Source organism: Ranitomeya variabilis, chromosome 1 (genome assembly GCF_051348905.1).
Source record: "Ranitomeya variabilis isolate aRanVar5 chromosome 1, aRanVar5.hap1, whole genome shotgun sequence".
Classification (NCBI taxonomy): domain Eukaryota; kingdom Metazoa; phylum Chordata; class Amphibia; order Anura; family Dendrobatidae; genus Ranitomeya; species Ranitomeya variabilis.
In genome coordinates this window covers 103,149,401-103,171,631 of record NC_135232.1, presented here as the reverse complement: position 1 = coordinate 103,171,631, position 22,231 = coordinate 103,149,401, and the positions used below count along the sequence as shown (strand labels likewise).

Sequence of the window (22,231 nt, the reverse complement as noted above, 5' to 3'; positions counted from 1 at the left end):
CGCGGTGAGCGAGCCGACGCGCGGTCGAGGAAGCCAGCGCCGCCCGGACCGACGCGCACATCATCGCCAGGCCGCGGACAGACCCCGGGAAGACCCCCGGGCACGGCCACAGCAGAAGACCCCATATACTCACCTGGTGGCGACAGACCACTTAAGAGGCAAGCGTTTAAATAAGAGCTGCCCCTCTCTGCTGACACCGACACCAGCAGTTCCCCTGCCGTGTGGTGCTTCCAGCGTCCTGGACAGACCGAGGTAGGGGACCCCTGCTACCTGAATCGGCCTGCCAGGACTGGGTTATCTTCATTTCTTCGACCTTCTTCATAAGGCTTGACTGAAGAGGTTCCCCTGCCAGGGACAGGAAACCAACTGATGCGGGAGAGAGGTGCCGCCCTTTTATGTCTGTAGGTTTCCTGTCCCTGAAGGGCGGATCCCCTCTCTCGTGGTGCTGTCATGGCGACTGAATAAATCTGCATAAAATCCACACCAGCGTTTTCTGCCAAGAGATGCAGAATACGCACAAAAAATTCCAGAGGCAAATCCGCAACGTGTGCACATAGCCTAAGTCAGTGTAATAGGCTGCAGTGGTATCAACCATACTAGCGATCCGTCAGAGTTTTGTGGCTGCCATTATGCAAATTGTCTCTTCAGAGAGGAAGAGGACTAGAACTCTAGTGCCACCTATTGGAAGTAGAAATCCTAACAGTCAATGTCGAGCCTTGTCACATGACTTAGGATAAAAGCCAAACCAGAATCTCAATTTGCAGACGCTGTGTTCCTCTCTGAAGAGACAATTTGCATATTTCCCAGAGGAGCATTGCGGCTTTAAGTCTCCTCACCTCGGCATGCTTAATATGTCACTCTCCTCAAGGAGAAATGATACTTCTTGGATCCCGGTCAGATGCCTCTCAATCAGCCAAACCAGATCTCCACTTTGCACTGACGAGGGGCAGTACCCCGAAACACAGTGTCACAGTGTCTGCAAATTAAGAATCTGGTTTGGCTATTATACTAAGTCATGTGACAAGGCTCGTTAAAGGGTTAACATTGACTGTTAGGACTGCCACTTCCAATAGGTGGCACTAGAGTTTTAGTCCTCTTCCTCTCTGAAGAGACAATTTGCATATTTCCCAGAGGAGCAATGCAGCTTTAAGTCTCCTCACCTCGACATGCTTAACATGTCACTCTCCGCAAGGAGAAATGATACTTCGTGGCTGCCATTAGAAACTGAAACTGCATGGTAGTGTGAACACAACCCAAGATGATAAGTATGAACTGGACATTAAATTACCGCAACAAAGCAGGGATTGGTAACAAACATGCCGGTAGATACATACATGTATGTGTCAGTAAATTACCTTGATGCAATTTTTTTTCCCCTAAAGCAATTACAAATATAATAACATTATCTGGCCATAATTGACGGTACGTAATCAAACATCGGTAAAGTGTCACAATGACGTCAGTGTGCGGAGCGGAGGCTCTGCGGCGGAGCTTACCGCTACCCGCGCCTATCCTGCTCCGCGTGTTTACAGCCTATGGAGCGTCATGCTTGACTAATGAGAACACTGGACTGGCGAGCAGCGCTGCAGTCATGAGAAGCCTGTAATAATCTAACCTACAGATTTCATTTGTTCTGTGTGGGAAGAACAATATAAATCACTTTTAAAATCATTAAATCCTGAGTTAAATTAATGAAGTCATAATTAGGGCATTATGCTGTGTTTGTTATGGAAGTGGCAGGGCGAGTTGCTTTAATTACTGTCTGTAATAAAAGGAGCAGAGTGCGTACTGTGCCCCAATCAGGGCTGTCAGCCACGACGGGGAGAAACGGCAAACTCATCAGCGGAGCCGGCAGCAGGTTACAGAGCAAAGGGTGACCATGTCTGCAGAGGCCAGCGGCTGACAGTATGGAGGAAACGCGGATCTCATGCCATACAATTTATTAGTCCTAATTACTATCCGGCTACCTCGTTCACCACTAGCAGATCCTTGCAGGAATCCAGCGCAATGTATAGTACAATATATAAGAAAACCTGCAGATGGTATGGAAGCCCCAAACATTATTTTCTTAAAGGGAATCTGTCACCAGGGTTTTCCTGCCCCATTTGAGAGCAGAGACCCGAATTCCATCAATGTGTCACTTACTAAGCTGCTGCTGCAGTTTTGATAGATTCCCTCCCTGTTTTATCTGCTGCAGATCTACCAATTCTCTATATGAGGAGCGGTGCGTAACCCCACCCACACTGTGCATAGGCAGAAAGCTGCCAATCAGTGGTGGAGGCAGGGTTATACAGAGCTCATGAATATGCTTACCTACCCGACAGCAGGTTAACTAGTCCTCTAATGATAATCTCCTGCTGATAAAAGTGATCTTATCAAAACTACAGCCAGCAGCCCAGTAGTGACACATCGATGGAATCAGGGTTTCTGTCTCTACATTATGCTACTCTTAGGCGGCAAAGGCCAGGTGACAGAAACGCCTTAAGACATGAACAAAGCAGACATATTTTACAACATTTTCTTATATACTTAATCTACCAATTTAAATATTGGGGGTAGGGGGTCCCACCATACTAGTTTTGCAATGCAAGTTAAAAAAAAAATGCAGATTTTAGGGGCACACATGAGCTCCCAGGTACAGTGAAAAAGTCGAGTCTTTTCTATAGGTCAGTGATGTGACCGCTACAGTGTGCACAAGACTTCACACTCTTCCCACACCCCGCATACAGCTCTGCTATGTAACACATGATGTGTCCATTGTACAGGGGCCAGTAGCACAAAGAGTTCGAGCTTTACACCCCCCCTCCAAATAAAGCTGCTAGGACTGTATAGGAGACGAGAGGGGGTCAGGGAGCTAGTACTGTAGCATATACCCCAGCATTCACAGTCCCCAGGGCCAAGCAGTCTTACCTATCCTTCTCTTTGCCTTGGTAGCTTTCACGGCTTGACCCGTCGTCTTCGCTGGAAGAGCTCCCCTCATTGTCCTCACTGCTGCTCTCTTCCTGGTCATCACTATCCTCCTCGCTGCCAGATTCTTCATCTAGAGAACAGGCATCTCATGTAAGAACTTGGTGCACAACACAACTGACCAGGATCAATCACAGGAACGGTGCCCAAAACTACACTAAGACACAAAATACAATGGGGCAGGTTTATGGAGCCGGACTTGTGCTGGGATTTGCACCAATCATTGTCTTTCATGACCTGCACCATATTTCTGAAGCTTTAGACACTTTCTGCGCCTTGTCTGACAAGAAGGTGTGACCTCAGTAAAAAGGGGGGTGGCTTCCCGGAAAAGTGCTGGTTCAACACGCGACCCTGTGCGCCAAAATTCTGGTGCAAACGTGTGGTATAATATCAGCCAACTAATACGCGGGCTAAACTCAGACTAGACAGTTTTAGAATTAGTCAGATTTATCAAACAATGAATAACCAGAAACACAACAAAAATCAGCATAGCTAGAGCAAATCCTTATTTAGCTGTCACAGAGACAAATTAGCTACTTATACTGAGGGTAAAACGTAAAACAAAAAACTACATATCAGGACAAGTCGCTAAAGAATATAGCAAAGAAATTTTTGGGTCACAGGGGCCCAAAAGAAACGACCCACACGTCCAAATAGAACAATGTATAAAACATGTATCTTTATTAATTCATAAAAATTGTAGAAAATACACAAATATACATCACATTACCAAGAACAGGTGAAGTACAGTGCTGCATGGTGTGCATGGATACCGCATAGGCATGTAAGCATGTATATTGCCCAGCCACGTAGTATATTGCCCAGCCACGTAGTATATTGCCCAGTGACGTAGTATATTACCCAGTGACGTAGTATACAGCACAGCCCATGTAGTATATTGCTTCCGGTCCCAGGGTGTGATGACGTCGCGGTCACATGACCGTGACGTCACGGCAGGTCCTTGTCGCGCAGGACCTGTGATGACGTCACGGTCACATGACCGTGTAGCGGTCACATGACCGTGACGTCACGGCAGGTCCTTTCCGCGCAGGCGCGCAGTACTTGTGATGACGTCGCGGTCACATGACCGTGACGTCATGGCAGGTCCTTCTGCCAGACCATCCTTGCCACCGGAACGTGCCGCCTGCATCGCGAGGAGCGGGAAAGGCGGCGTAGGTGAGTATATAATCATTTTTTATTTTTTTAATTATTTTTAACATTAGATGTTTTTACTATTGACGCTGCATAGGCTGCATCAATAGTAAAAAAAACTTGGTCACACAGGGTTAATAGCAGCTGTAACGGAGTGCGTTACCCGCGGCATGACGCGGGCCGTTACCGCCGGCATTGACCCTGTGTGAGCGGTGACCAGAGGGGTGTATGCGGGCGCCGGGCAGTAAGTGCGGGGAGTAAGGAGCGGCCATTTTCTTCCGGACTGTGCGTGTCTCTGATTGGTGGTGGCAATGGTCGTGGGCGTTTTGCCACGACCAATCAGCGACTTCCATGACAGACAGAGGCCGCGACCAATGAATATCCGTGACAGACAGAAGACATACAGACAGAAAGACGGAAGTGACCCTTAGACAATTATATAGTAGATAAATATATGTCATTGAGATACATATATATTTATATTTCAGACCGCGCTAGATATCATAAAAGCCGGTAATTCAATTGCCGGCTTTTGCTCTCTCCTTCCCAAACCCGACATGATATGAGACATGGTTTACATACAGTAAACCATCTCATATCCCCTTTTTTTTTTGCATATTCCACACTACTAATGTTAGTAGTGTGTATGTGCAAAATTAGGTCCCTCTAGCTATTAAAGGGTTAAATCGCGGGAAAAAATTGGTGTGGGCTCCCGTGCAATTTTCTCCGCCAGAGTGGTAAAGCCAGTGACTGAGGGCAGATCTTAATAGCCTAGGGAGGTACCATGGTTATTGGCCCCTCCCCTGGCTAAAATTATCTGCCCCCAGCCACCCCAGAAAAGGCACATCTGGAAGATGCGCCTATTCTGGCACTTGGCCACTCTCTTCCCACTCCCGTGTAGCGGTGGGATATGGGGTAATGAAGGGTTAATGTCACCTTGCTATTGTAAGGTGACATTAAGCCAGATTAATAATGGAGAGGCGTCAATTATGACACCTATCCATTATTAATCCAATAGTACGAAATGGTTAATAATACACACACACATTATTTAAAAGTATTTTAATGAAATAAAGACACAGGGTGCTGTAATATTTTATTAGACTCTTAATCCACCTGAAGACCCTCGTTCTGTAAAAAAGGAAAAATAAAAAAACAACAATATCCCACACCTTCCGTCGTTCTGGTCACATCCCACGATGTAAATCCATCTGAAGGGGTTAAATCATTTTACACCCAGGAGCTCTGCTAAAGCAGCTGTGTCTCACTGACATAAACATATATATTTATCTGTGTGTCTCGCTGACATATATATATATATATACTAGATGGTGGCCCGATTCTAACGCATCGGGTATTCTAGAGTATGCATGTCCATGTAGTATATTGCCCATTTACGTAGTATATTGCCCAGTCACGTAGTATATTGCCCAGTCACGTAGTATATTGCCCAGCGACGTAGTATATTGCGCAGCTACGTAGTATATTGCACAGAGCCACATAGTATATTGCACAGCTTTGTAGTATATTGCCCAGCCTTGTAGTATATTGCCCAGCCACGTAGTATATTGCCCAGCCTTGTAGTATACAGCAGAGCCACGTAGGATATTGCCCAGTGACGTAGTATATTACCGAGGCACGTATAGTGTTATGGTTTCCAATGGCAAGGAAACATCAGAAGCATAGAATAAACGGACAAGCTCTCGGGTGATGGAAACTAGAGCTGACCACGATGCTAAACCTACACACCACACTAGAAGTAGCCAGGGGGCATTCCTGCGTTGTCTCTAGATGCCGTGCGCCAGCCGGAGAACTAACTACCCCTGGTAGAAGAAAACACAGTCCTGGCTTGCCTCCAGAGAATGTCCCCACAGGAGATAGCAGCCCCCACATATAATAATGGTGAGAGCAGATGAAAAGACACACGTAGTATGAAAGCAGATTTAGCACAGAGAGGCCCGCTAACTAAATAGCAGAAAGATACAACAGAGGACTTCGCGGTCAGCTGCAAAACCCTTCAAAACACCATCCTGAAATTACCTTAACTCATGTGACAACTCATGCCACTGGAGTGGTAATTTCAGCCCAACAAGAGCTTCCAGCTGCAGAGATTCACATAAGTGCAAACTGGACAAACATACAAAAATAGACTTAAGGACTAAAGTGTCCAACTTAGCTGAGCAGAAAACTGGGAGCAGGAACATGCAACAGAATCACTCTGGATACATTGATGGCCAGCATTAGAATGACTGAGGAGCAAGGTTAAATAGGATACTCCCACATCCTGATAGGAACAGGTGAACTGAAGGCAAAGCTTGCAGGACACCAGTACCACCAGAGACCACCGGGGGAGCCCACGAACCGAATCACAACAGTACCCCCCCCTTAAGGAGGGGGCACCGAACCCTCACAAGAACCGCCAGGGCGATCTGGATGAGCCCTATGAAAGGCACGGACCAAATCAGAAGCATGAACATCAGAAGCTGTAACCCAAGAATTATCCTCTTGACCGTAGCCCTTCCATTTCACCAGATATTGAAGTCTCCGTCTGGAAACACGGGAGTCCAAGATTTTCTCCACCACATACTCCAATTCACCCTCAACCAGCACAGGAGCAGGAGGCTCAACAGAAGGCACAAGTGGTACCTCATACCTCCGCAATAATGACCGATGGAAGACATTATGGATAGCAAAGGATGCTGGGAGATCCAAGCGAAAAGACACAGGGCTAAGAATTTCCAAAATCTTATAAGGACCGATGAACCGAGGCTTAAACTTAGGAGAAGAGACCCTCATAGGGACAAAACGGGAGGACAACCACACCAAGTCCCCAACACGAAGACGAGGACCAACACGACGATGGCGATTAGCAAAACGTTGAGTCTTCTCCTGGGACAACTCCAAATTGTCCACCACCTGCCCCCAAATACGATGCAACCTATCCACCATGGTATCCACTCCAGGACAATCCGAAGACTCCACCTGACCAGATGAAAAACGAGGATGGAACCCTGAATTGCAAAAGAAAGGGGAGACCAAAGTGGCAGAACTGGCCCGATTATTAAGGGCAAACTCAGCCAACGGCAAAAAGGAGACCCAGTCATCCTGATCAGCAGACACGAAACACCTCAAATAAGTCTCCAAGGTCTGATTAGTACGTTCCGTCTGGCCATTTGTCTGGGGATGAAATGCAGACGAAAAAGACAAATCAATGCCCATCCTGGCACAAAACGCCCGCCAAAATCTGGACACAAACTGGGATCCCCTGTCGGAAACGATATTCTCCGGAATACCATGCAGCCGAACCACATTCTGAAAAAACAGGGGCACCAACTCAGATGAGGAAGGCAGCTTGGGCAAGGGCACCAAATGAACCATCTTAGAAAAGCGGTCACACACCACCCAAATGACGGACATCTTCTGAGAAACAGGGAGATCACAAATAAAATCCATAGAGATGTGTGTCCAAGGCCTCTTAGGAACAGGCAAGGGCAACAACAACCCACTAGCCCGAGAACAACAAGGCTTGGCCCGAGCACAAACATCGCAAGACTGCACAAAAGTACGCACGTCCCGAGACAGGGAAGGCCACCAGAAGGACCTAGCCACCAAATCTCTGGTACCAAAAATTCCCGGATGACCTGCCAACGCAGAAGAATGAACCTCCGAGATGACTCTATTGGTCCACTCATCCGGCACAAACAATCTACCAGGCGGACAACGATCAGGCCGATCCGCCTGAAACTCTTGTAAAGCACGTCGCAGGTCTGGGAAGACAGCAGACAATATCACCCCATCCTTAAGTATACCCGTAGGTTTAGAATCACCAGGGGAATCAGGTTCAAAACTCCTAGAAAGGGCATCCGCCTTCACATTCTTAGTACCTGGCAGATACGAAACCACAAAATTAAACCGGGAGAAAAACAACGACCAGCGCGCCTGTCTAGGATTCAGACGTCTGGCCGACTCAAGATAAATCAAATTTTTGTGATCCGTCAAGACCACCACCTGATGTTTAGCACCCTCAAGCCAATGACGCCACTCCTCGAATGCCCACTTCATCGCCAAAAGCTCCCGATTACCGACGTCATAATTTCGCTCGGCGGGCGAAAATTTTCGAGAAAAGAACGCACAAGGTCTCATCACTGAACAATCTGAACTTTTCTGCGACAAAACCGCCCCCGCTCCGATCTCGGAAGCATCAACTTCCACCTGAAAAGGAAGAGAAACATCAGGCTGGCACAACACCGGAGCAGAAGAAAAACGGCGCTTAAGCTCCCGAAAGGCCTCCACAGCAGCAGGAGACCAATCTGCAACATCAGCACCCTTTTTAGTCAAATCAGTCAAAGGCCTGACAACGCTAGAAAAACCAGTTATGAATCGACGATAAAAGTTAGCAAAGCCCAAAAATTTCTGAAGGCCCTTAAGAGAAGTCGGTTGCGTCCAGTCACAAATAGCCCGAACCTTCACAGGATCCATCTCAATAGAAGAGGGGGAAAAAATGTACCCCAAAAAAGAAATCTTCTGAACCCCAAAAACACACTTTGAACCTTTAACAAACAGAGAATTGGTCCGCAAAACCTGAAAAACCCTCCTAACTTGTTGAACATGAGATTCCCAGTCATCCGAAAAAATCAAGATATCGTCCAAATACACAATCATAAATTTATCCAGATATTCACGGAAAATATTGTGCATAAAAGACTGAAAGACCGAAGGGGCATTTGACAGACCAATAGGCATCACCAAATACTCAAAATGGCCCTCGGGCGTATTAAATGCGGTTTTCCACTCATCCCCCTGCTTAATTCGCACCAAATTATACGCACCGCGAAGATCAATCTTAGAGAACCACTTTGCCCCCTCAATGCGAGCAAATAAATCTGTCAGCAATGGCAAAGGATATTGATACTTGACTGTGATCTTATTCAAGAGTCTATAATCAATATAAGGTCTCAAAGAACCATCACTTTTAGCTACGAAAAAGAACCCCGCTCCAAGAGGAGACGAAGAAGGACGAATATGTCCCTTCTCCAAGGACTCCCTAATATACTCTCGCATGGCAGCATGTTCAGGTACAGACAGATTGAATAGACGACCCTTAGGAAATTTACTGCCAGGGATCAAATCTATGGCGCAATCGCAATCTCTGTGAGGAGGAAGAGAATTAAGAGTAGATTCCTCAAAAACCTCACGATAATCAGACAAAAACTCAGGAATTTCAGAGGGAATAGATGAAGCAATGGAGACCAAAGGTGTGTCCCCATGATTTCCCTGACATCCCCAGCTTAGTACAGACATTGTTTTCCAGTCAAGGACTGGGTTATGAGTTTGCAACCATGGCAATCCCAGCACCAACACATCATGTAGATTATACAGTACAAGGAAGCGAATCACCTCTTGATGGTCTGGAGTCATACGCATAGTCACTTGTGTCCAGTATTGTGGTTTATTACTAGCCAATGGTGTAGAATCAATACCCTTTAAAGGTATAGGAACTTCCAGAGGCTCTAGATCAAACCCACAGCGCCTGGCAAAGGACCAATCCATAAGACTGAAAGCGGCGCCAGAATCCACATACGCATCCGCAACAATAGAAGATAACGAACAAATTAGAGTTACAGACAAAATAAACTTGGACTGCAAAGTGCCAATAGCAGAGGATTTATCAACTTTCTTTGTTCGTTTAGAGCATGCTGATATAACATGAGTAGAATTTCCACAATAGAAGCACAAATGATTTTTGCGCCTGTAAATCTGTCGTTCGCTTCTGGACAGAAAGCTATCACATTGCATACTCTGTGGTGCCTCTTCAGAAGACACCGCCAACTGGTGCACAGGTTTGCGTTCCCGTAAACGCCGATCAATTTGAATTGCCATTGTCATTCAGACCAGTAGGCGCAGGAAACCCCACCATGACGTCTTTTACAGCATCAGAGAGACCTTCTCTGAAAATTGCCGCCAGAGCGCACTCATTCCACTGAGTAAGCACAGACCATTTTCGAAATTTTAGGCAATATATTTCGGCTTCATCTTGCCCCTGAGAGAGGGCTATTAGGGCTTTCTCAGCCTGAATCTCCAAATTTGGTTCCTCATAAAGCAACCCCAAAGCCAGAAAAAACGCATCCACATTGAGCAACGCAGGATCCCCTGGTGCCAATGAAAATGCCCAATTTTGGGGGTCACCCCGCAGTAAAGAAATAACAATTTTTACTTGCTGGGCAGGATCTCCAGCAGAATGAGATCTCAGCGAAAGAAACAATTTACAATTGTATTTAAAATTTAGAAAACAAGATCGATCTCCAGAAAAAAAACTCCGGTATAGGAATTTTAGGTTCAGACCGAGGAGCATGTAACAAAAAATCTTGTATATTCTGAACTTTAGAGGCAAGATTATTCAAATTGGTAGCCAGACTCTGGGGATCCATATTTCAACAGATAAAGTCTGAGCCATTCAGGGGTTAAGAGGAGAGGAAAACAGGAGACTGCAATTAGAGCTGGAGTGCAACTTCAGAGGAAGGAAAAAAAAAAAAAAAAAAAGGTTTCATACAGTTCCTTTTCTCTCCTGCTTCAGCCTATAGATTAAACATTCTGGCTGGCCATACTGTTATGGTTTCCAATGGCAAGGAAACATCAGAAGCATAGAATAAACGGACAAGCTCTCGGGTGATGGAAACTAGAGCTGACCGCGATGCTAAACCTACACACCACACTAGAAGTAGCCAGGGGGCATTCCTGCGTTGTCTCTAGATGCCGCGCGCCAGCCGGAGAACTAACTACCCCTGGTAGAAGAAAACACAGTCCTGGCTTGCCTCCAGAGAATGTCCCCACAGGAGATAGCAGCCCCCCACATATAATAATGGTGAGAGCAGATGAAAAGACACACGTAGTATGAAAGCAGATTTAGCACAGAGAGGCCCGCTAACTAAATAGCAGAAAGATACAACAGAGGACTTCGCGGTCAGCTGCAAAACCCTTCAAAACACCATCCTGAAATTACCTTAACTCATGTGACAACTCATGCCACTGGAGTGGTAATTTCAGCCCAACAAGAGCTTCCAGCTGCAGAGATTCACATAAGTGCAAACTGGACAAACATACAAAAATAGACTTAAGGACTAAAGTGTCCAACTTAGCTGAGCAGAAAACTGGGAGCAGGAACATGCAACAGAATCACTCTGGATACATTGATGGCCAGCATTAGAATGACTGAGGAGCAAGGTTAAATAGGATACTCCCACATCCTGATAGGAACAGGTGAACTGAAGGCAAAGCTTGCAGGACACCAGTACCACCAGAGACCACTGGGGGAGCCCACGAACCGAATCACAACAGTATAGGGCCAAAAAATAAAAAATAAACATACTCACCTAACGATCCGAGGGCCCCTTGTAGTGTATCATACTCACCATTCTTGTCGCTGCTCCTCTGCGTCCTGCCTCTTCTCTTCCTGGGATCCTGTGCAGATGGTAGTGGTCGGCTTCAGGAAAATGGCCGCTGGATGCTGCGTGTGCGCAGATCGAGATCGCGGCGGCCATTTTCCTGAAGTCGAGTTCCATTGCAAGTGCCAGGGCTGGTGGGAGCAGGACCTATGAAGACGTCGCGGTCACATGACCGTGACGTCACGGCAGGTCCTTGCCGCACACCAGCCCTGGGACGGGACCGGACCGCAAGCTGACGCTTGTAATGGAGCGGTCCGGGGAGCGTGGCGAGGAGCGAGAAATGCGGTGGAGGGTAAGTATAGCAGGTTTTTTTTTTTAAATTTATTATTTTTAACATTACATTTTGTACTATTGATGCCGCATAGGCAGCGTCAATAGTACAAAGTTGGGGACACACAGGGTTAATAGCAGCGGTAACGGAGTGCGTAACCCGCGGCATAACGCGGTCCGTTACCGCCGGCATTAACCCTGTGTGAGCGGTGTATGCGGGCGCCGGCAGTGAGTGCGGGGAGTAAGCGGCCATTTTTTTCTGGACTGTGCGCGTCGCTGATTGGTCGCGGCAGCCATGACAGGCAGCTGCCGAGACCAATCAGCGAACGAATAACGGTGACAGACAGAAGGACAGACGGAAGTACCCTTAGACAATTATATATATATAGATATATATTTATATATTATAATATATATATATATATATATATATATATATATATATATATATATATATATATATATATATATATATATATATATATATATATATATATATATATATATATATATATATATACACATACATACATACACAGTCATGGCCAAAAGTATTCACACCCCTGCAATTCTGTCAGATAATGCTCAGTTTCTTTCTGAAAATGATTGCAATCACAAATTTATTGGTATTATTATCTTCATTTAATTTGTCTTAAATGAAAAAACACAAAAGAGAATGAAGCAAAAAGCAAAACATTGATCATTTCACACAAAACTCCAAAATTTGGCTAGATAAAAGTATTGGCACCCTCAGCCTAATACTTGGTTGCACAACCTTTAGCCAAAATAACTGCGACCAACCGCTTCCGGTAACCATCAATGAGTTTCTTACAATGTTCTGCTGGAATTTTAGACCATTCTTCTTTGGCAAACTGCTCCAGGTCCCTGATATTTGAAGGGTGCCTTCTCCAACATGCCATTTTTAGATCTCTCCACAGGTGTTCTATGGGATTCAGGTCTGGACTCATTGCTGGCCACCTTAGAAGTCTCCAGTGCTTTCTTTCAAACCATTTTCTAGTGTTTTTTGAAGCATGTTTTCGGTCATTGTCCTGCTGGAAGACCCTTGACCTCTGAGGGAGAAACAACTTTCTCACACTGGGCCCTACATTACGCTGCAAAATTTGTTGGTAGTCTTCAGACTTCATAATGCCATGCACACTGTCAAGCAGTCCAGTGCCAGAGGCAGCAAAGCCACCCCAAAACATCAGGGAACCTCCGCCATGTTTGACTGTAGGGACCGTGTTCTTTTCTTTGAATGCCTCTTTTTTTCTCCTGTAAACTCAATGTTGATGCCTTTGCCCAAAAAGCTCTACTTTTGTCTCATCTGACCAGAGAACATTCTTCCAAAACATTTTAGGCTTTTTCAGGTAAGTTTTGGCAAACTCCAGCCTGGCTTTTTTATGTCTCGGGGTAAGAAGTGGGGTCTTCCTGGGTCTCCTACCATACAGTCCCTTTTCATTCAGACGCCGACGGATAGTACGGGTTGACACTGTTGTACCCTCGGACTGCAGGGCAGCTTGAACTTGTTTGGATGTTAGTCGAGGTTCTTTATCCAACATCCGCGCAATCTTGCGTTGAAATCTCTTGTCAATTTTTCTTTTCCGTCCACATCTAGGGAGGTTAGCCACAGTGCCATGGGCTTTAAACTTCTTGATGACACTGCGCACGGTAGACACAGGAACATTCAGGTCTTTGGAGATGGACTTGTAGCCTTGAGATTGCTCATGCTTTCTTACAATTTGGTTTCTCAAGTCCTCAGACAGTTCTTTGGTCTTCTTTCTTTTCTCCATGCTCAATGTGGTACACACAAGGACACAGGTTGAGTCAACTTTAATCCATGTCAACTGGCTGCAAGTGTGATTTAGTTATTGCCAACACCTGTTAGGTGCCACAGGTAAGTTACAGGTGCTGTTAATTACACAAATTAGAGAAGCATCACATGATTTTTTTTGAACAGTGCCAATACTTTTGTCCACACCCTTTTTATGTTTGGTGTGGAATTATATCCAATTTGGCTTTAGGACAATTCTTTTTGTGTTTTTTCATTTAAGACAAATTAAATTAAGATAATAATAACAAAGAATTTGTGTTTGCAATCATTTTCAGGAAGAAACTGAGAATTATCTGACAGAATTGCAGGGGTGTGAATACTTTTGGCCATGACTGTATATATATAGATATATATATATATATATATATATATATATATATATATATATATATATATATATATATATACCTATTCTATGTGTAGACATTTATTCTACCTATTCTATTCTGTCAGTGTGATTTTACTGTACACCGCACTGAATTGCCGGCTTTTCTAGAGAACACTGGTGCGTATTTCTCGCAAGTCACACGCATGGTCCATGTGTAATCCGTATTTTTCTCGCCCCCATAGACTTTCATTGACGATTTTTTTGCGCAATACGCTGACAAACGCAGCATGCTGTGATTTTCTATGGCCGTACAAGACCGTATAATACGGATCAGTAAAATACGGCAGATAGGAGCTGGGCCATAGAGAATCATTGTACCGTATGCAATCCGTATTTTCTGCACCTCTCATACGTCCGTAAAACTTGCCAGTGTCATGCCGGCCTAAGTTTGAACTAAGAATTCGATAGTATTAATAAATCTTTTCACCTTCATTTTTAACATGTTCTACAGCGGTAATGCAGCTTCAATTTCATATATTCAGTGTTTTTCAGAGCGCAGCTGCATTTTCTTGCTTGTAGTGAATAGTCGTGATGGTTAGTGCCTGTTTACACTTGTCTTTTATTCTATTTGGCGGTACTGGTCAGTTTTTTATATTTGTAGTATACACCCTAAAAGAGAATCTGTCACCAGGTTTTAGCACTCAATCTAAAGGCCCCGTCTCACATAGCGAGATCGCTAGCGAGATCGCGGCTGAGTCACAAGTTTTGTGACGCAACAGTGACCTCAGTAGCGATCTCGCTATGTGTGACACGTACCAGCGACCAGGCCCCTGCTGCGAGATCGCTGGTCGTGTCGGAATGGCCTGGACCTTTTTTTGGTCGTTGAGGTCCCGCTGACATCGCTGAATCGGTGTGTGTGACACCGATCCAGCGATGTCTTCACTGGTAACCAGGGTAAACATCGGGTTACTAAGCGCAGGGCCGCGCTTAGTAACCCGATGTTTACCCTGGTTACCAGCGTAAATGTAAAAAAAAACAAACAGTACATACTCACCATCTGATGTCCGTCAGGTCCCTTGGCGTCTGCTTCCTGCTCTGACTGCCGCCGTAAAGTGAGAGCACAGCACTGACGTCACTGCTGCGCTCTGCTCTCACTGTACGGCGGCACTCAGTCAGAGCAGGAAGCAGACGGCAAGGGACCTGATGGGCAACAGATGGTGAGTATGTACGGTTTGTTTTTTTTGGTAACCAGGGTAAACATCGGGTTACTAAGCGCGGCCCTGCGCTTAGTAACCCGATGTTTACCCTGGTTACCCGGGTGCTGCAGGGGGACTTCGGCATCGTTGAAGACAGTTTCAACGATGCCGAAGTCGTTCCCCTGATCGTTGGTCGCTGGAGAGAGCTGTCTGTGTGACAGCTCCCCAGCGACCACACAGCGACACAACAGCGACGCTGCAGCGATCAGCATCGTTGTCTGTATCGCTGCAGCGTCGCTGTGTGTGACGGGGCCTTTAGAGAAGCATAATCTAGACACAGACCCTGATTACAGCAATATGTACATTTTGGGCTACTTGCTGTAATTTTTATAAAATCACTGTTTTAGTAGAACAAGATTATCAGATTAGTAAACCTGCTGCCATGTACTCCTTCATATTCAATAGATGACTATATCCCCGCCCCCCCCCCCCCTACTGACAATTGGCAGCTTTCTGCCTATGCACAGTGTACACTGAAAGCTGCCAATCAGTGGTGTGGGGGGGGGGGGGGCTATACATGGCTCAGGATTTAGATAACTGCTATATCTGCAGACGAGAACACAGATTTTATAAAAACTGCATCTAGCATCCCAGTAAGGGACAAGCTGCAGGAATGCGGGTCTCTGCCTTTACATTCTAGGGGTCTCAGACTGGCAAGCAAAAACCTGGTCATAGATTCCTCCTATAATTCTGTTTCAATCCATGTTCACACTACAGAAATCTGTGGAAGCACGCCCCCAGGGCATGGTTGACATTACTTAATAGCACAATGTCGCACTTGTAAAATCCTGCACATGCAAGTTTTGTCTCCCGCCACAGCATGTACAGAGCGCTAATGAAGTCGGGCAGCGTACAACCAGATGAGCTGCACATTCCCAGGGAGGCAGAACATTGCACTCATGCATGAAATTTGTAAAATGTTCACCTGGATGTCACATAGTGCTCCATACAGTATAATGGGTGAATCAATGCTCCATACAGTACAATGGGCCCCACATAGTGCTCTATACAGTATAATGGGCCCCACATAGTGCTCCATACAGCATAATGGGCCCCACATAGTGCTCCATACAGTATTATGGCTCCACACAGTGGTCCATACAGTATAATGGATCCACACAGTGCTCCATACAGTATAATGGCTCCACATAGTGCTCCATACAGCATAATGGGCCCCACATAGTGTTCCATACAGCATAATGGGCACCACATAGTGCTCTATACAGTATAAAGGGCCCCACACAGTGCTCCATACAGCAGAATGGGCCCCACATAGTGCTCCATACAGCATAATGGGCCCCACATAGTGCTCTATACAGTATAAAGGGCCCCACACAGTGCTCCATACAGCATAATGGGCCCCACATAGTGCTCCATACAGCATAATGGGCCCCACATAGTGCTCCATACAGCATAAAGGGCCCCACATAGTGCTCCATACAGGATAATGGCCCCACACAGTGCTCCATACAGTATTATGGCTCCACACAGTGCTCCATACAGTATAATGGCTCCACACAGTGCTCCATACAGTATAATGGCTCCACATAATGCTCCATACAGTATAGGATACCGATATAATTGAAACTGCGATGCTGGGTGAAAGTGTTATGCCGCGCGGGAGACCCGCCCAGTGTCGTGGGACAGAGTTTGACATATGCGGTCTAGGGGAATCAACGCACCGCCGGACAAGTCCTCATAGATCTGCACACCGTGAGCGCAGATTAAAACTAGATTTCCCAATTATAAAGCAATGGCTAAGGCATAAAAAAGAGCCTGTTATTAAGTAGAAATAGGGTGCAGTAGAGACATGGTCATACACATGGAATAAAGGAGGTTGATTTTGGCTATTTTGGCCATCTCTCGTCTTAAAATTATATGCAAACAGTCTTTCGTAATGGCTGACGGTAGGCTAATGATCGGTCATGTTAGACATTTTCAGCTGTTGTCAGTGAAACTAGACGGTATGGTCACGGTCGTCTTCAAGGAGTGAAAACATCATACTGGGAATGTTCTATGTAATATCACATTTACCGCTGGAGGATGCAGACTCGTTATCCTCTTCTTCATCTTCTTCAGAGGAGTAAAACTTATCTGATTTGGCCTTCTCTTTCTTTGGCTTTCCCACAGAAGTTGTCCATGTTGTAGCCTGTGGCAGCAAGAAATAAAGTCATTAAAAAAATGTAATATGACCCCATATTGGCCTTTAAAGGACTAAACATTTTTGGGTTTTTTTCATAGTCACATTGCAAAAGTCATAATTTTGTTATTCTTTTGTCGTGTAAACTCTTGCAGTAAATGGACATGTAAAAAGAAAGAGATTGGCACACAGACAGCGGGAGCCACAAACCCCAACCTTCTATTTCACACTGTTATAATAAAGGGACTGTGTTAATTTCATGTGACAATTATAGCTAAAGAAATTACTTGTCACTAGAAGAACAATTTAGAAAGTTTGCAAGTTATTTTGCCAAAGGTGCAGAGGGCAAAAAGGTGGCAGAATGTAATTGTTCATGTGGGCGTTCTTCAGACAAGCCATATTTATACGTAGAGCCAATTGTGTAAAGATTAATAAGATTTACAGAATATATTTCTGGATAATGGAACTATCAGAACGTTATATCAAAGGGTTAATGTACAGACGTTATAAGTCACAAAAAACTCCTATACTGATTGTAAACAGTCATGGGCATGAAGGGTGGAGGCATGGAGATACAGAAGATAGAAAAGACCTCTAATCTGGTAACGAGAAGATATGCTAATCTCACACTAAACACAAGTAGAGCAAATGGGTTGTGCCATGACGGACAATTGGATTATTACTTTTTAGGTTGCTGATTACACTTCAGGTTGTTCTTGTCATGGCATTTCAGAAGGTCCGCCTAATGAGACCAGTACTGGTCAGAAGCATCTATGGAGCTGGTTAATATTGGTTGGCCTGTAAAATAGCAGGGATCACTCCTTAGTCTTATACAAGAGGATTCAGTTGAAGAGAGCAACTAATGAGCACGAGGATCCTCTGCACAGCAGGGAGCGCCATACCAAGCATGCATCACCAAGATCTAGGCTCTAAGGGGTAATGTTTCTCCTAGTGGAGAGCGACAAGCCGGGCGTGGCATGTCAGAATGAGGAGACTTATAGGCCTTGCATGCTTCTCAAGGAAATTAAATATGCAAATTGCCTCTTTAGAGAGGGAGAGGACTAGAGCTCTAGTGCCACCTATTGGAAGAAGCAATCCTAAAAGACAATATTGACCGTTTAACGAGCCTTGCCACATGACTTCGGATAAAAGTATTTAATACGTGCCTATATTGACAATTTTTTTCTCCTACATGATTAAAGGCTAAGTTTTACCCATTTGATGCTGGAGAACATCCCTTTTGGACCATAGAGAGCCATTGGACCTGGAGGCCCGACCAGCGCAAACTCCGTGCACCACACCCAGCCCACAGACAGTCTACTCTAGTAGTCTCCTGGAATACTTATCCCTTATAAGTGAGGAGCTGAACCGACACTATTTTTTGTATGACTAAATTATGTCAACTAAGCCATGACGCCCATATAAATAATATACTGCACATAAAAGTGGAAAATAAAATATTTGACAAGAAATTGTGGAGACATACCGGCTCAATGACTTCCACATTGCGGACAGACGGATCAGGCGCCACCTCTGGCCAGTCAGACAGCTCCAAGTACCCGGATGCCTTAGCATTCAGCGTGTGAGACAGCGTGCCGAGCTGAAAATGATCGCGATCTATTGAATGAAATACAGAAGTAGAAAATAGTTGATTACAGTGAAACCTATGAGCCTTGCAGCGCAAAGTGCAACCGTTCTGAAGATGGCAGATCAGAGCTGTGGTATTAGCCTGGATATGAAGAGATAGATGTGAAGCAGACAGCCTTCCATAAGGTCAGGACGATTATTGCAATCCATACATTATAATAATCTCTTTCATAATGGTCAATATAAAACCTAATCAGTCAGTATGTTTAGAGGCGCCGCGCTGGAATGCAGATTGTGCGAAAACGACTGGATGGTAAATATTAAGAATGACAGCGCAGTTTAACAATCCACAGACAAGGCTTTCCACCGGCTCATTCCGAATTTTAATCATTCTCTTTCTGCTACACCAAACACCATTACTACTGAAATTAGCAATAAATCTACATGATCGCTAAAACACCAGAAAACCGGCAGAGTTTCAGAATTAGCATCTTGTTGCATATGGAACAACTTACAAACCGCTAAAATAGTTTGCAAAATAAACCTGTGAAGCCGTAAAGGATTCCTAAGAACATCCGGTGTGCCGTTACACAAGTAAGTAAGGCAGCAAAGCTTGTAAGGACCCACTGCTCATAACGGGGGTATTCCCACCTCTTACACTGATGGCGTATTCACATCAGAAGGATAAGTCGGGCACACACTTATCAGTCCAGAGGTGGGGTCCAAATTCACACATCTGTAAGTCCAACCACCTTTCTACTAAAATCAGTGAGCAGTGTTCTTGAGACAGATAGAGGTCCCATTAATCGGGGCCCACGTCTTTTCCATAAATTTGTAGAAGATTGGAATACCACTTGAATGCCTTAGGTTATTTTGTGCAAGTGCTCTATTGCTCTAGGAATTTCAGGTATGGAAAAATCAGCGTATAATTATTTCTGTAGATTATTACTATAGGTTTTCACCATTTGTAATGCAAAAGGAGAAACTCGTGGCAGATCCACTACAATATCCACCAGTAAAACGTGTATTTTGGATCAGAAGTCGCGGAGAAATCCACAGCAGAAGTAAACATTCGCAATGATCAAAACACTTAACCGTCCTGAATAGTTTATAGCCCACTCCTTGATCTGGTCAATAATACAAATCTTGTCCTAGTAGTATCTGAATTACATAATTGGCCGTACACACAAGATAGCTGAAGGTGGAGTGCTCGCTGTACTTCCGGGTCTCCAGACCCCTCCATAGACACGTCCCTCAACCGAGCGCCAACTCCAGAGCTCAGACCGATGTGAGCAGTGGATATACCCTTCAGCCAGCTACTTCTCAATGGCAGAGCTGCTAACATTCACGCCTATGCCGACATTTCCCTCATCAACCACACATTAAGATTACTGCTGTTGAAGGGATTGTCTGACCCAAGTTTGCTTTTTTATTTATTTACTTTTTCTCCAAAAACCCAGTAACTAATAGCCTTAAATGCAGCAACGTGCAATACTAACCAAATTAATTTCTGCCAATCACCAGGTTTAACGTACAGATGTCAACACCACTGGGGACCCAGATAACCAGATACTTTTGGGTAAAGTTGAGCAAAAACATTTGCACAACCCTTGTCCAGCGGGTCTTTGGCTGCTGGACCAGGGCCTTGCAATCCTCCTCCTACCTGCTGCCATCCCTGTGCCTCTTCTTATTACTAGGCACATAAGAGGTCATGCTGCAGCTAGGACACAGCAAAAAGCCTACTATTCTGAAGAGCTGTCTAGGATGCCGGCCGGTAGGAAAAGGCTCTCAGTACACACGTCTGGCAGTCATGGACTACCATCATGGCCACTAACAAAAATAAATAAAAATAAACTGCTGCAAATGTTTTTTCTCAACTCTACTAATTGGCAATCAGGCAAGCAATGGCAGGGGGCTTTTAAAATATTTTTGCTATTTCAAACGATTGTAAGCCATTTGTGGAAAAAAGTCATAGTGTCAGACAGCCACCATTTTTTAATGTCTTTATCCAGCAGGATAAACACGTGATGACACAAGGTACACAACAACAAACCTGGTTCCATAAAAATCCCAAAGTCACTGTTTGCAAAGATCTTTAGATTGCAATGTGTGAGGTATGTGGTGTGAGGCCGGGGTCCCATACACGTCCAGCCAGCTTCATGCCTGAGCCAGGCACACACATGATGCATTGTGTCACCAGCCTGATGTCCATAGCCAGATCAAAACAGTCTGCATGGAAGGGTTACTGATCAGACACCACAACAGATATGCCAGATGACTGGCAACACTCCCATTGAAAGTCAGGGGACCAGTCCTGCCATCAATTCCCTATGGTATTTCAATGCAAGCTGTAAAAAAAACGATGGCTATACACACGAATTCAAGACCTTAGAGAACATTTTCCCATTAAGGTGCCAATCAATACAGAAATTGCACGAAAAGTAAAGAGATTTGATATATTTCCCATCAATATGTACAAATAAGTGTCATTTTTGTTCTGGTTTAGGCTTGCAAGGATAAAGGACCACAAACGAAGCTCGGATATGAAGCTTTTTTTCTTGGTGCTTGCGCCTTGTTAGGCCCCCTTCACACGTTCAGGTTTCCAGTACATGTGCCGTCCATCGTATCGCGTACCGGAGACACGCACACACACAGGCCTTTATAATCTATGGGGCTGCGCACATGTCCGTATTTTCACAAATAGACATGTCCATTTTTTTCAGGCAGCATGGACGACATACAGTTGGGAAAATAATTGTGGAAGTTTTCCCACCTACAAAGAATGGAGAGGTCTGTAATTTTTATCGTAGGTATACTTTAACTGTGAGACAGAATCTAAAAATAAAACCAGAAAATCAGATTGTATGAGTTTGTACATAATTAATTTGTATTTTATTGGATGAAATAAGTGTTTGATACAATAGAATCACAGAACTTAATATTTGGTACAGAAACCTTTGTTTACACTTACAGAGGTCAGATGTTTCCTGTAGTTCTTGACCAAGTTTGCACACACTGCAGCAGGGATTTTGGCCCACTCCTCCATACAGACCTTCTCCAGAGCTTTCAGGTTTTGGGGATGTCGCTGAGCAAGACTCCCTCCAAACATTTTCTATTGGGCTCAGGTCTGGAGGCTGGCTAGGCCACTCCAGGACCTTGAAATGCTTTCTTACGGAGCCACTCATTAGTTGCCCTGGCTGTGTGTTTCTCGTCATTGCCATGCTGGAAGACTCAGCCATGACCCATCTTCAATGCTCT

The 22,231-nt window shown here is 44.9% G+C and overlaps 1 protein-coding gene across 2 annotated transcripts in view; it reads right to left on the bottom strand.

The window, feature by feature from the left end:
• Positions 1-22,231, bottom strand: part of AP3B1 (adaptor related protein complex 3 subunit beta 1) — a 298,487-nt gene that overhangs the window by 111,751 nt on the left and 164,505 nt on the right. For both annotated transcript variants that reach the window (XM_077287054.1, XM_077287063.1), the window contains exons 17-19: positions 18,873-19,003; positions 17,281-17,395; positions 2,911-3,040 (exon numbers count right to left, since the gene is read on the bottom strand). In XM_077287054.1, coding sequence (XP_077143169.1) covers positions 2,911-3,040; positions 17,281-17,395; positions 18,873-19,003 — 376 coding nt within the window. The remainder of the gene's footprint in view (positions 1-2,910; positions 3,041-17,280; positions 17,396-18,872; positions 19,004-22,231) is intronic.